The sequence below is a fragment of the Cydia splendana genome, chromosome 27 (assembly GCF_910591565.1).
Source record: "Cydia splendana chromosome 27, ilCydSple1.2, whole genome shotgun sequence".
Lineage (NCBI taxonomy): Eukaryota > Metazoa > Arthropoda > Insecta > Lepidoptera > Tortricidae > Cydia > Cydia splendana.
This window is the reverse complement of record NC_085986.1, coordinates 5,837,234-5,853,058: the sequence shown is the minus strand read 5'-3', so window position 1 is coordinate 5,853,058 and position 15,825 is coordinate 5,837,234. Positions and strand designations below refer to the sequence as shown.

Here is a 15,825-nt window from a genome sequence, read left to right as displayed (position 1 = left end):
ATCTAGAGTTTCATGCGTCCATAGGATACGGTGACTGCTTACCATCAGGCGGGCCGTATGCTTGTTTGCCACCGATGGGGTATAAAAAATACAATAACTGAAGCTTTGGAACGATACATCACTTTGCTGGGCTTCACCTAGGGAGTAAAGTGAATAACTTCGAATAAAGAATAAAGTTAGACCAAGAAAAGTCTGCAACAATTTTGATAGTATTACGCAGTGCAAGTGTTATTTATACGTTATAATTTCATAGAAGTTTGACGTTTAAAATAACACTTGCACTGCGTGTGCTATCAAAATCGTTGCAGAGTTATCTTGGTCTAACTCTACTAAACACTAAATCGGGAGTCGTGGAAATCAAGGAGAGAGGCCTTTGCCCAGAAGTGGGACACTCAGATAAGCTAGAAAAAAAAACTGTACCTACCAGTGGCGGCGCGTCAAACATATCCATAGGCAAGCCGGGGCTAATTTGACTTACATATCGTCGGTGCGAATAAAAAAATCGCTATGTGTTTTTTTACGATTTTTTGATTTTGGCATCTTTGAATTCTTTTTTCAATTTCCCGTCGACCCACATAAATATTTTTGTTATATCTTTATTAGTTTTGAAAATAACAATTCCGCTATGTGAACACGGAACAACATTTGTACAAAAAAAAATAGAACAGAAACAAAAAATATAGCTATGTGATTTTTTAGCACATAACGAAATTAAATGCCTTTATTTCCGTCGAGGGTGATGGCGATAATGTTGCACATGGCTATTTATTGTAGAGTGGATTACCCGACATAGACCCTAAAATCGCTATGTATCATCTCTCGTACTATGTTACTTTGGCAACAAATCGCTATGTGTACAAACTTTAAGTCGCTATGTAGCAAAATTTTGGTTAAAATAACATATTGTAAAAAAATACGATAAAAACTGTTTATTTTCTTCACGAGTATCATGTAAAAATCATTGATCTATTAGAAAAAAAATACAGGTGCAACAAATATATTACAAACAGGAAAATAAACAGTTATTTTTGTCTCCTGAAAAGTAGCTTAAAAATACATGGCGATTTTTTTATTCGCACCGACGATATTTCCTTTACAACTCTGCTCAAACGTCCAAAAACAGGCAAGTCGGTGGGAATCGGCTTTTATGGACGCGCCGCCACTGGTATCTACTAAAGCAAACATACATATAACTCCGTATAAGATAAGTAAAGTTTAAGAAAAAAACGTGCCTCTGAAAATCAAGAAAAATTTATGCTTGAAAAGATGGCGCCATACCTTTGGCCTATACTCGGGTAGATGGCGACAATGTTTGATACTTGACAATTTTAACACATATCAGTGGAAGTACAAGGATCAAAGTCAAATGGCGTTCTAAAAGTTTTAATCCTGTGTCGAAAGATGGCAGTGAATTGAATGTGACTACAAACAATACTTTGACAACACGCCTCTATACTAAATTCTCTTTGACTAAAGTAATACTCACTCAAGCTGCGCTCTGCAGGATCCAAGATGGCGATACATGGAACAAAAAAGTAGGTATGTATTAGTGGTCGTATACAAAATAAACTTATAAAAATATTAGTTATAGCAGTAAACACGGATCTTTATTACACAAAAACACATAATTAAAGTATCTTACAATTAGGAAAAGTTAAGTACAAAGGTGAACTTAACCCTTTGAGGGATCTCTTCCAGTTAACCTTTGAGTAGACAGTCAAGATAATTTCTATTTCTTTACATTACATCAATAGTAAGTAAATAGCAAAACATACATTAATAAAAGGAAGTATTGTGCATGGTCTAATAAAACATGGTCTTCCATTCCCAGAGTGACACGCGATTACGTCACAATAACATTGCCACTTTATTTCAACATAACATGTTACATGGGTACATTATATCTATGGTTAATAAGTTAAAATATTTCTTTATAATTTTATAATTTTCATTTATATGTATTTTAGCTTAAATTTTACAATAACACGTCATTTTTAATTACTCGTTAGCAATATCTTCCGATTCACGAAAGAAATTTCAGACTTTCGGGTAATTCTGTTTATACTACTGGCAACACAGGATAGCGCTGTGGACATTTGACAATTCGGATCTAGATAACTTCATGCCTGACCGTCATCCTTGTCGAACGCGTGTTAATTGTTATTTCCTTCTCGCTCAGTGTCAGCAGTCGCAGTGTTTTCCAAACTTTTCACGTCGTAAGCTTGGTAATTAATGTGTAACTGTGAATTAGTTTTTTAAACGTTTGTCTTGTATAGATAAATAAAGTTTAATTTAATACATTAGATTTGTTTTATTTTACTATGTTTCTACATGAATAACTTAAAACTAGCAAAAAAGCAGAGCTTTGTAAGGGCTCGCGGACGTTTTCTACCTATATAGTTATTACTAAGGTAGTTTTTAATAAGAGATTCATCTTAAAAAAACCGGACAAGTGCGAGTCGGACTCGCCCGCCGAGGGTCCCGTACAAATTTAACCTTATTTATGAATTTATTTACAAAAAAAAATAGTTTTCAAATATTTTCCCAGTATTTGTAGTGACGATATTACTTGCCAAATTTCATAGTTCTAGAAATTCTAGATCAACGGGAATTACCATACTTAAGGGGGCCCACAGATTACCAGTTCGCCGGACGATATCAACCTGTCAGTTGTTCGGAGCTGTCAAATTTTGCGTTTAACTGGCCGGCTGATATCTTCCGGCGAAGTCCGTCAGTGGGCCCCTTTATAGGTACTTACATTTTGATTCCTTTGAGATTTTCGAAATATACATTTTTTGCAGCATAAACGGCCGTATCTTTTTTCCGATCACTTAGAACTCTTAGAAGTTTAAATTTTTCACAGATTTTAGGACCTAAGTTATGCTTTTAATTTCAACTCGATACATCCACGCGTTCCCGAGATAAAAGGTCTTAGTAGACAGACGGACGGACAACAAAGTGATCCTATAAGGGTTCCGTTTTTTTCCTTTTGAGGTACGGAACTCTAAAAATGATATGATATGATATAAGGGCTTCTATAAATAATTAATACCCCAAATCATTTTGTATTATATTATATCGAGAGTGTTTTTATTATATTATATCAATAGATACTTATATTAAATTCCTCATGCGAATATATTCTTGTTTCCTACATTTCAATACTTGAGTGTTTAACATTACGTAGGTTTAATCTATTATAAGGGAACCATCTATATCTTGATGTATCCAAAACTTCTCATATTTTTATACCGTTTAGTACAGCTTTTATGTCTACCGTTCTCCAATTCTCCCTCAATTGCTCAAAGGTTAACTGGAAGAGATCCCTGAAAGGGATACGTTCGCCTTTGTACTATAAAACTTTGTGTGTTTTTTCATGTCTTATCTTATGTTTCTTTTTGTACAATAAAGTGTTTTACTACTACTACTACTACTACTACTACATCTCATTAAAATGTCAAAAGGGCCTCACGTGTTGGCTTAAACTCCGAGCAAGCCTTACAAATGTCCGGAACACCTATAGCTTCTTGACCGGTAGACATGAATATGGGCGTAGCGATGTGACAACCCCATCGCTTGCTGATGGACCAGTACAATCAGTCAACGCAGGGCAGCTTGTGGAGAGCTGTTGGGAAGAAACATTCCCACGGCTCCTGGGAAGTGGGAAGTTCTGCCACCCGATAGAGGGGTGGATAAAAAGGGCCCTCTGCCTCTGTCTTGCTTTAGCCGGTCGTCCAGAGTGGAAAGCGATATCGATTTCGACATTTGAAACGATAAGGCAGTAATATCGCGCTGCAATACTGCTGCCGACTGCGATATTAGTGCCGACTATATTACTGCAAATGTCAATAATACTGTCAGCGACATCAATTTTGACATTTGCAACAGTAAGGTAGTAATGTCGCGCTGCAATACTGCTGCCGATTGCAATATTACTGCAGACTACATTACTGTCGCAAATATCATAAACCCTGGCAGTGACATCGATTTTGTCTTTTGAAACAGTAAGGCAGTAATATCGCGCTACAATACTGCTGCCGACTGCGATATTACTGTCGACTGCATTACTACCGCAAATGTCAAAAACCCTGGCAGCGACATCGATTTTGGCATTTGAAACAGTAAGGCAGTACTATCGCCCTGCAATACTGCTGCCAACAGCGATATTACTGCCGACTGCATTACTACCGCAAATATCAAAAATCCTGGCTGCGCCTGTCATTTGCGCGCTGCAATACTGCTACCGACTGCAATATTACTGCAGACTACATTACTGTCGCAAATGTCATTAACCCTGGCAGTGACAACGATTTTGTCTTTTGAAACAGTAAGGCAGTAATATCGCGCTGCAATACTGCTGCCGACTGCGACATTACTGCCGACTGCATTACTACGGCAAATGTCAAAAACCCTGGCAGCGACATCGATTTTGGCATTTGAAACAGTAAGGCAGTACTATCGCCCTGCAATACTGCTGCCAACAGCGATATTACTGCCGACTGCATTACTACCGCAAATATCAAAAATCCTGGCAGCGATATCGATTTCGACATATGCGCGCTACAATACTGCTGCTGACTGCAATATTACTGCTGACTACATTATTGCAGACCTAGGGGCAGAAGCCCGATACGTTGGACTGACCAGGTTCGCACCACCCTTGACACCACCGTACACGACGCTCTTCACGAGGCAGCAGATAGAAGTGTGTGGCGCCGACTGGTCCACACAAAACTATTTCGACGAGATGGTCACGACCCTCAGCATTGAGGAAACCGACGCGAGGAGGAGGACATTATTGCCTCGAATGTCAAAAACCCTGGCAGCGAAATCGATTTTGGCATTTGAAACAGTAAGACAGTAATATCGCGCTGCAATACTGCTGCCGACTGCGATATTACTGCCAACTGCATTACTGCCGCAATTTCGAAATCAATCACGTGTGATTTTAACCGCCATAGAAGTAAAAACGATTTCGATTCAATCAAAAAATATATAGTCACGTATTAAATTTCACCCATAATTAATTATGATTACCTACTAATAGGGTATTTGACTGTACTTAAGATAAATTATTTTACACCATGCAAGAAATAAAGCACCAGAAGATTAATAGAGAAACGTAAATAGCAGTTATTTTTAGTCACAATTTCTATTTTAAAACCCGATAACAACTATAAAGAGTAGGTAATTTGCTTGTGACGTCACATGCTAGTGTTTCATATAAATTCCATAGTAGCAAATCGTTTTAACAGTTCGAAAAAAGAAACTCATTTGACTAGTATAGTCAAATACCCAATTATATTGAGCCACAAAAACCCAGCGCATATTAACGGAACAACCTTTAACCTTGTCACTACTAACGCCATCTGTTAGAAAAAGAAATAACTAACATTAGTCCAACAGATGGCGTTAGTAGTAATACACATTATTTACCCTTTTATTTATTTTTTATGTTTATATAATGATATTTTTATGCTTGATAACACATCTAGACATGAATATAAATTACTATGTTAAATCTCAAACCTAACAGTGCGATAGTTTTTCCGTAAAGTGTACCACAAGAATGCATAGATTGTAGAATAGTGATAGGGCTCGCTTCGCTCGCCCTAATTAATGCCGTTAAAATAATTTTCACCGTTGGTTAAAATTCTCCCACATTTCAAAGTTTGAGAACCTGTAAACAGCATGATGACGTAGGCGCGTGTCAGTTAGGTCATACGCGAATCTCGGAATGGAGTACCAGGCGGAGTATATTATTATACCATGGTATTGTGTAACATTCTAATAAAAAATGTTTTGAAATTAGGCGTTGATATGACCGGTACTTAAATTTAATTTGATTGCGTGACATACAGCCGTATTCGAACAATGAGATACGTCAAATACTAAATATTGAAACGATATGGATCGGATATGTCAGTGTCAAACAAGTGTCAAAATTGACGTTTCTTCAAACAAATACGTAAATTTTGACACTTGTTTGACACTGACATATCCAATCCATATCGTTTCAATATCTAGTATTTGACGTATCTCATTGTTCGAATACGGCTGATACGCATTTGCGTTAAGTGTCATTTGGTATAGGATTTTGAGTTGCCAAAACGTCCCGCTTGACGCGCTCTTCAATATTCCATACAAAAATAGATAGAGTCCGACCGTGAAAAGTCTGCAGCGGATTTGATAGCCCACGCAGTGCAAGTGTCATTTTAAACGTCAAACTTCTATGAAATTATGACGTAAATAACACTTACACTGCGTGGGCTATCAAATCCGCTGCAGACTTTTCTTGGTGCGACTATATACCTAACTGAAACGCTAGTCACGCTAACAAATGAAAATACTAGGGGTTCTGAATAGAACTAGAAACATGGGCAAATACTAGTGGCTCTGTGAGCTGTAGACCTCGCGAGCAGAGTTTAAAACTGAATAAATGTATGGTTCCGTTGTTTTGAAGAATTTAGAGAATCTAATTTGACCATAAAAACTTAACTATCAATTGCTTACAAAATTCGGGAATTGGTTTAGATATGCGACCTGTAGAGTAGAACATATGGACATACGAAACAATTTTTGGCTAACAGGCCAATTCAAACTTACACTGATATCAGAAAGACATCTATCTAACTGATGTCATTTAGTTATCGTGCATTTCACTCGTTCTTGTCCGTACATGTATTGGCGCAAGCGAGACGCACGATGACTACTAAATAACATGATAAAAATATCATCCCGATGTCAGTGTACGGTCGATGCCCCTTAAGTATACACGTCGCCATACTAATTGTATAGAAAAGTGGATAGAGTTAGACCAAGAAAAGTCTGCAGAGATTTTGACAGCACACGCAGTTCCAATGTTATTTGTGCCAGTGTCAAAATCTCTGCAGACTTTTCTTGGTCTAACTCTACTTATGTTAGGAAACCAACATTACCTTTGAATTAACCTGTAAACTGCAACTAAGAAGCTTCGTGCGCGAGTGTGGCTCATAATTTCCGAAAATCATTTTTTCTTCGAGGCAATTACTCCGTTCTCATATTTTGCGTTGCCCATAATTTCCCGAAATCATTCATTCTCGGTAGCAATTACTCCGTTCCCATATTTTCCCAATGGTTTTCTTCCGCAATCGCCTATTTTTAATATTTTTAAATTAATCTTTTCCTTATAGTTTTCGTTCTTTTAAATATCTAGGATAATATTTTCTTGTTACTGTATGTTAATAGTGTAGTAATTATATTTGTTACTTGTAGGTATTTCACATACAACAAATATCAAAAACACTAAAATTAAAACATAATCTACAAAACTACAAGTAAAAAACCAAACGCTGTCAGCCAATAACTCTAACCTACCTATCTCTGGGAGCAGATTCGTTTTTAGGGTCATCAAAAAAAAATAACCCTAACCTACCTATCTCTGGGAGCAGTTTCGTTTTTAGGGTCATCAAAAAAAAAATAACCCTAACCTACCTATCTCTGGGAGCAGTTTCGTTTTTAGGGTCATCAAAAAAATAACCCTAACCTACCTATTTGAAAAAAACCTGGTTATTTTTACCACTAGCATTAAAAAAAAGAGAAAATATGGAGATAGAGAATATTTAGTTAGTGAAAAAAAAACCTACTGGTTATTTTAACTACTGGGATTAAAAAGAAAAGGGAATAAATTGAGAAAAGGAAAATTTAGTTTATGAAAAAATGTACACGAAAAATTTAATAAAGCGAAGAAATTCCACTGGGAAAAAATGAAAACGGAGTAATTGCCTCGAAGAAAAAATGATTTGCGGAAATTATGGGCCATTTTAGCGAGGCGATCCAAATTAAAAGGCTCAAAGTCTAACTAACAATAATGTGGAAAGCGCAACGTACGAGCAACCTACAGCTAGTTCCCTGAGCCCAAGGTCGACCACTACCCTAGGCAATGTTAACCCCTGCGATTTATGGATGGTGACCGCCCATGCTATAAACGTAAGTGGAAATTGACTCCTGGAACAGCCATGCCCTTAAACTAAAATCGCTAAAAAAATTTTCAAACAAAAACTCAAACGAATACGCTTACCTCGCGCTTCGCGCTCGCTTGATCAATCAGCAATACGATGTTTAAGTGCAAAAAATAAATAAAAAAAATTGCATTAACTGGGGATCGAACCGGGTACCTATCCCATATCCTTGCTTGTAAGCGTCTTTCCAACTGCGCTATGATAGCATTTAGATGAGCTGACGAAATTTGGTTACTTATTCTCGAGTAAGAATTTAAATATCTAATCTAAAGAGAATAAAGTGTATAGGGGGCAGCACAGGAGCCGTCAGATCTTTGGCGCGAAGCGTAGATATGTAGTTTATGATTCCGATGTAGCCCACGAGATGGCAGAACCTACTATGCACAAGGAAACGTACCTACAAGAACGGTAGATGGTAGAACTTGTTTTGGCAATGTACATGTTTCCGATTCAGGCCACAAGATGGCAGACCCTCCAACGCGCACGGTCCCTATAGTGGGCGCGCGTGAACTATAGGGGGTAGCATAGGAGCCGTCAGATTTTTGGCGCGAGGCGTAAATGTGACGTTTATGCTTCCGATGTAGTCCACAAGATGACAGAACCTACTATGCATAAGGAAACGTACCTACAAGAACGGTAGATGGTAGAACTTGTTTTGGCAATGTACATGTTTCCGATTCAGGCCACAAGATGGCAGACCCTCCAACGCGCACGGTCCCTATATGTAGTAGAGGGTTATTGTCATACTAAATTTTGTAGTCACAGTAAATTTACTGCCATCTTTCGATACAGGATTAAAATGAAAAAGAAAAAAAAAACAATAAATGTATATATGTATGGATAAATGATTTTTTTTATTTTTAGAACGCCATATGATTTTGACCCATGTTCTTTTACTGATATGAGTAAAAATTGTTAAATATAAAATGGTGTCGCCATCTAGACCAGCATAGGCCAAAGGTATGGCGCCGTATATTCAAGAATCAAATTTTCTTTAAAGCGCAAAAAGCCATCATCTCTTGCAAAAAATAAACGAATGCGCTTAGCCCGCGCTTGATAAATAAAAAATACGATTTTTTTCATTTTTTCAAAATAAAAAAATAAATTAAAAAACAACAATTGATACGAAATTTAAGTATAAAAAAATACAAAAAGTTATGTAGCAGCATACAATTACTGGGGATGGAACCAGGGACCTCTCTATGCAAACAAAAAAGCGAACGTTTGCAAAATGCGCCATGATAGTTCTTACTAAAGCTGACGAAATTTAGCTACTCATTCTCAAGTAAAAACTAAATATCTAAATACCGCCGAAACCAGAGATACAAATTTTCTGAATTTTTGGCCATTTAATCTATAAACATATATCAAAAAGAAAAATCTCTTATGATATCGATACGACTATTTGTTTAGGCGACAGGTGTCACGACTCCGCCATTTTTTTAAATTTCCAAAAACCGGATAGACAAAAAAAAATTATTTAGTCATAGAATCTGGTCACAAAATTTCATGAGAATCGGTTAAGAATTGCGACCTGTAGAGGAGAACATCCGGAAATACAAAACTAAATATCTATATACCGCCTAAACCAGCGATAATTTTTTTCTGCATTTTTTGCTATTAACTCTGTAAACATGTCTCAAAAAGAAAAAACTCTTATGATATCGATACGACTATTTGTTTAGGCGCCAGGTATCACGACTCCGCCATTTTTAAAAATTTCCAAAAACCGGATTGACAAAAAATTTTTATTTAGTCATAGAATCTGGTCACAAAATTTCATGAGAATCGGTTAAGAATTGCGACCTGTAGAGGAGAACATCCGGACATACGAAAGCAAAATGCCCGAGTCAAAACGTAGACCTTCGCTTCGCTTCGGTCAATTAGGAACTTGAGTCTTTTAGTCTTTGAAGAACTTGACACGTTTTTAAGAGACTGCGCCAAAATAAACTTCCGAGTGTTTTAAGTCCCGATTCGAGATCTTTGTTGAGTCTTTTTTAAACTCAACTTATAGGGACAAGCCAAAAGACTCCCTCCGCAATTTTGTAGGTTTTAATAGATCTCGAATCGGGACTTAAAACACTCGGGTTTTAAGTCCCGATTCGAGATCTTTGTTGAGTCTTTTTTAAACTCAACTTATAGGGACAAGCCAAAAGACTCTCGCAGCAATTTTGTAGGTTTTAATAAGTTTTATCTAAATACTTGTAGCAGTAAAGATATGGAGTACCTAGCCCATGAATTTCATGAAGACATAATGTTCTTTAAATTTAAGTTTTGCTAAATCTATGATCTGTGTGTGGTTGGTGTGTACCCGCTCGCGGATTCCATTTAAGGATGGCCGGGCCGGGTCCGGTCTAGCGTGAGTCATCCTTAATATTTCATGAAGAAATTGCTTTTTAAATTTTCTATAACTATTGTTATATCTAAAGGTAATCTGTGTCTGGTCGGTGTGGACCTGTCCGCGGTTTCCACTTAAGCGCTATTGCGTTTTGCTAGATTTATTGCTCCATTTTTCTTTTTCATTTGGTACGCTTTGGGCGCCATTTGTATTGGATTGAAAATCATTATAAAATGAGGGTAGGAAAAGACAAAATATTGTGTTTTATATCATTGTTTTGTTTACCCATAACAATATACAGTTAATATACTTTATTGAAAATAAAAATAATCAAAATTAAATACAATATCGATCCACAGCGCAGGCTTCGTCATAGTTGCTATGTATATAGCTCATTGGCCAGTTGAGGGTAGATGAAAACATTACATGATCAAATAATGTAGGTTAAAGTCAGGTCGTTCAGTGACTTATCCAGGCGGTTTTGTATTTGGTCGGTTAATCAATAAATGTTATAACTACTTGAAAATTTACAAATTGTTTGTTTACTTTTATTTAAATACCTAAAGATACAGAGTATAGATACCTTTACCTACCTATACCTTTACCTTTACACCTTACCTACCTACCTATACCTTTACCTTTACCTTTACCTTTATACCTTTTGGTACCATACAATAGGTAAGTATTTTTCGTCGATATTGCCTTTATTTTACCTGCATTTGCAATGGATAGTGGTTTCAGATTCTAACAGAATCGAAATAGGCTTCTAACAATTTCCTTGTGCATTGAACCGACTAATACTCCAATCAACGAAGATCCTAGTCTTAACAGGAAAGTGTACGGTCGAATAGGCTTTTCTAGATCTTTTAAATGTATTTACAAGACATAAGATGTATTCCTCATCGTGTATGTGGCCTTCTTTAACAACAATTTTGTGTTGTTTTGTTCATACGAGTATTGTTGTCAATGAATATAGAATGAACCAAAAAGCGCTGGTAGCCTAGCGGTAAGAGCGTGCGACTTTCAATCCGGAGGTCGCAGGTTCAAACCCCGGCTCGTACCAATGAGATTTTTGGAAATTGTGTACGAAATATCATTTGATATTTACCAGTCACTTTTCGGTGAAGGAAAATATCGTGAGGAAACCGAACTAATCCCAATAAGGCATAGGAGGCCTAGTTCCTCCGCCTTAGAAGGTCAGGTGGCAGTCGCTTTCGTAATAACTAGTGCCTACGCCAGTTCTTGAGATTAGTTGCCAAGCGGCCCCAGGCTCCATTGACCCGTGGCAAAAATGCCGGGACGCGAGGAAGATGACGATGATAGGATATGAGCCAAATTGAACACAGAATTGGCTCAAAAGTCGTCTGCGTCAAGTCGTTAACAATTTTCAACCGAAAATTTCTTTGAAATTTCTAAACAAAGTTTGAAGAATATATTATTGTGATGTAACAATATTATTGAGTTCCTTCTTTACCTAAGATAACGGAACTTATTTATATTAATTTAACAGGAACTGCAACGCATTTCGCTAGCAATCAGTTGTATTGTAGTAGTAGTAGTAATCACTTTATTGCACACAACACAGGTTACTATCTATAGGTTAGGTTAGGTATTGTGTTATTTGTGTGTGTAGTTACTTCCCACATCGCACACAATAAGAGTACGAACGAGATACCTTGCGAGTGAAGTCAAAATAAGAGCTCTTTCCCACTCACGTCCAGTTATTTTCGGGTACGGTTTTCTGCAGGATCCCGTTTTAGTAGTATACGTGCTACTATAGTAAGGTTCACACGAGTATTCTGTTTGCGGGATCCTGCACGCATACTACAGAAAACTGGATCTTGCAGAAAACCGTACCCGCAAAAAACTGGACGTCAGTGGGAAGGAGCTCTAGGATAAAATTGAGTCGAAAGTTGAGTCCCGCTAGGCTATTCTGATCGTGAGGCGATAATTTTAGTTCAACTTGGATGAACTGTTTAGTATATCTATCTGGCCACGGCGAACTGATATTTTGATGTCAAAAAGATGTAATTATGTCATCATGCGTCTCTTTCGCACCAATAGTGTACGAACAAGTAAGTACGAGCAAAACGCACAGGCGAATTATAACAAAATGATATTTTGATGTCAAAAAGATGTAATTATGTCATCATGCGTCTCTTTCGCACCAATAGTGTACGAACAAGTAAGTACGAGCAAAACGCATAGGCGAATTATAACAAAATGATATTTTGATATCAAAATGTAGGCTCCGATTGGCCAGCTGAAAACCGGCGCGCGGAGAACAATGGTTAAATCCAGATATCTCACTTTAGTTCGTTTTTTTAGCATTAGAAAAAAGGTAAACAATCTTGACGTGTCTTTTAATTGAAAAAACACTTTTTAAAAATAAGTCACGGCAAATATGTAACAATTATGAGTCTAATACGATCATTTATATTCTTCTGCTTTCATAAGTAATAGTTACCGATTTTAAAAAAGCGTTTTTGAAATAAAAGACGTATCAAGATCGCTTACCTTCTTTCTAATGCTAAAAAAACGAACTATAATCGGACTGGGAGTCCGTCAGTCTAGCCGGTTTCGTTAGCTAGGGCGTTTGCCTGAACTAGTTTAGTTAGCTATTTACTGACTAAGCCATAGACTGCTTTATATTATAACAGGATTGAACAGTACCTCACTGAGTGGACTATTTAGATGTCCGTCAGCCTAGCCGGTCTCGTTAGATAGGGCGTTTGTCTAAACTAGTATAGTTAGCAGTTTACTGACTAAGCCATAGACTGCTTTATATTATACCAGGATTGAACAGTACCTCACTGAGTGGACTATTTAGATGTCCGTCAGTCTATCCGGTCTCGTTAGATAGGGCGTTTGTCTAAACTAGTATAGTTAGCAGTTTACTGACTAAGCCATAGACTGCTTTATATTATAACAGGATTGAACAGTACCTCACTGAGTGGACTATTTAGATGTCCGTCAGTCTAGCCGGTCTCGTTAGATAGGGCGTTTGTCTAAACTAGTATAGTTAGCAGTTTACTGACTAAGCCATAGACTGCTTTATATTATAACAGGATTGAACAGTACCTCACTGAGTGGACTATTTAGATGTCCGTCAGCCTAGCCGGTCTCGTTAGATAGGGCGTTTGTCTAAACTAGTATAGTTAGCAGTTTACTGACTAAGCCATAGACTGCTTTATATTATAACAGGATTGAACAGTACCTCACTGAGTGGACTATTTAGATGTCCGTCAACCTAGCCGGTCTCGTTAGCTAGGGCGTTTGCCTGATTTAGTTAGCCGTTTAGTAACTAAACTATAGACTGCTTTATATTATAACAGGATTGAACAGTACCTCACTGAGTGGACTATTTAGATGTCCGTCAGTCTAGCCGGTCTCGTTAGATAGGGCGTTTGTCTAAACTAGTATAGTTAGCAGTTTACTGACTAAGCCATAGACTGCTTTATATTATAACAGGATTGAACAGTACCTCACTGAGTGGACTATTTAGATGTCCGTCAGTCTAGCCGGTCTCGTTAGATAGGGCGTTTGTCTAAACTAGTATAGTTAGCAGTTTACTGACTAAGCCATAGACTGCTTTATATTATAACAGGATTGAACAGTACCTCACTGAGTGGACTATTTAGATGTCCGTCAGCCTAGCCGGTCTCGTTAGATAGGGCGTTTGTCTAAACTAGTATAGTTAGCAGTTTACTGACTAAGCCATAGACTGCTTTATATTATAACAGGATTGAACAGTACCTCACTGAGTGGACTATTTAGATGTCCGTCAACCTAGCCGGTCTCGTTAGCTAGGGCGTTTGCCTGATTTAGTTAGCCGTTTAGTAACTAAACTATAGACTGCTTTATATTATAACAGGATTGAACAGTACCTCACTGATTGGACTATTTAGATGTCCGTCAACCTAGCCGGTCTCGTTAGCTAGGGCGTTTGCCTGAACTAGTTTAGTTAGCTATTTACTGACTAAGCCATAGACTGCTTTATATTATAACAGGATTGAACAGTACCTCACTGAGTGGACTATTTAGATGTCCGTCAGCCTAGCCGGTCTCGTTAGATAGGGCGTTTGTCTAAACTAGTATAGTTAGCAGTTTACTGACTAAGCCATAGACTGCTTTATATTATAACAGGATTGAACAGTACCTCACTGAGTGGACTATTTAGATGTCCGTCAGCCTAGCCGGTCTCGTTAGCTCGGGCGTTTGCCTGATTTAGTTAGCCGTTTAGTAACTAAACTATAGACTGCTTTATATTATAACAGGATTGAACAGTACCTCACTGAGTGGACTATTTAGATGTCCGTCAGCCTAGCCGGCAGGGGCGTATTTTGAAATTTGGCGCCCCGGGCCAATACGTTTTGCCACCCCAGAAGTCAAGGAAGAAAAACAAAATGCAATCCGGCATGCCGCCCCTGGGGGTTGGCATATGCCGCCCCTGGAGGTTGGCGCCCCGGGCCATGGCCCGGATGGCCCTAGGGTAAATACGCCCCTGCTAGCCGGTCTCGTTAGCTAGGGCGTTTGCCTGATTTAGTTAGCCGTTTAGTAACTAAACTATAGACTGATTTATATTATAACAGGATTGAACAGTACCTCACTGAGTGGACTATTTAGATGTCCGTCAGCCTAGCCGGTCTCGTTAGCTAGGGCGTTTGCCTGAACTAGTTTAGTTAGCAGTTTACTGACTACCCAACTAGCAAATCTATGTGCTATAAAAGTTGAGAGCACGTTTTTATTTTCGCTTTTTGGTGCTATAAACGGTGTAAAAACAGTCAAGTAAAAGTCCTGTAAGCGTTTACTCAACGCGAAAAGGCGCACTTATACAGACTAAAAGTGTTATAAAAATCGAGTAAGCGCTGTATAAGAAGCAAATCGATGCTGTAAGAGTTGAGTAAACGTGGATAAAAGCACTTCTAGTGTTTTAATAGTAACGATAGTGCTTTTACTCGACTATTTGTTCTATAAACATTAGCAATTTACTATTACTCAGTAAAAGTGTTCTATAAAAGCAGCCGCACTGCTTTTTCTCAGCAAAAATGTTTCGTAAAGGTAGCCGGATTGCTTTTACTCGGCATTTTAAATGTGTAAGAGTGCAGTAAATGCTTTTATTCAACTAATATGTGCTAAAAACGATCTCAGGTAAGCGATTATATTTCAATTATTTGATTAAGTTTGGCCTAATCGTCTTCGCGTGTCTAATAAAACAAAAAGGTACTTAAGTATTTTTTACTGCTGTCATCCATGACATTTATTTTTACCGTGATTGTGTACATACGTTTTTACTGTCTGTTAGTACACATAATACAGTAAAACCCAGCGCGAAAAATACTTTATTGATAAAACCAAAGGCACTGGTTCATATATATTCATGGGCCGCCTATTTTCTTAAATTTCAATAAAAAAATATTAATAAAAATAAGTAAAAATTTCTTACACGATCTAGTTTCTGTTATATCTCATTAATTCGACTATAAG

At 37.6% G+C, this 15,825-nt stretch overlaps 1 protein-coding gene and 1 long non-coding RNA gene across 5 annotated transcripts in view; one reads left to right on the top strand and one right to left on the bottom strand.

The window, feature by feature from the left end:
- LOC134803742 (synaptotagmin-7) overlaps positions 1-15,825 on the bottom strand; it is an 862,565-nt gene that overhangs the window by 45,055 nt on the left and 801,685 nt on the right. For all 4 annotated transcript variants that reach the window (XM_063776562.1, XM_063776563.1, XM_063776565.1 and 1 more), the window contains one exon: positions 1,487-1,498. In XM_063776562.1, coding sequence (XP_063632632.1) covers positions 1,487-1,498 — 12 coding nt within the window. The remainder of the gene's footprint in view (positions 1-1,486; positions 1,499-15,825) is intronic.
- LOC134803831 (uncharacterized) overlaps positions 1-15,825 on the top strand; it is a 190,165-nt gene that overhangs the window by 225 nt on the left and 174,115 nt on the right. The window lies entirely within an intron of this gene.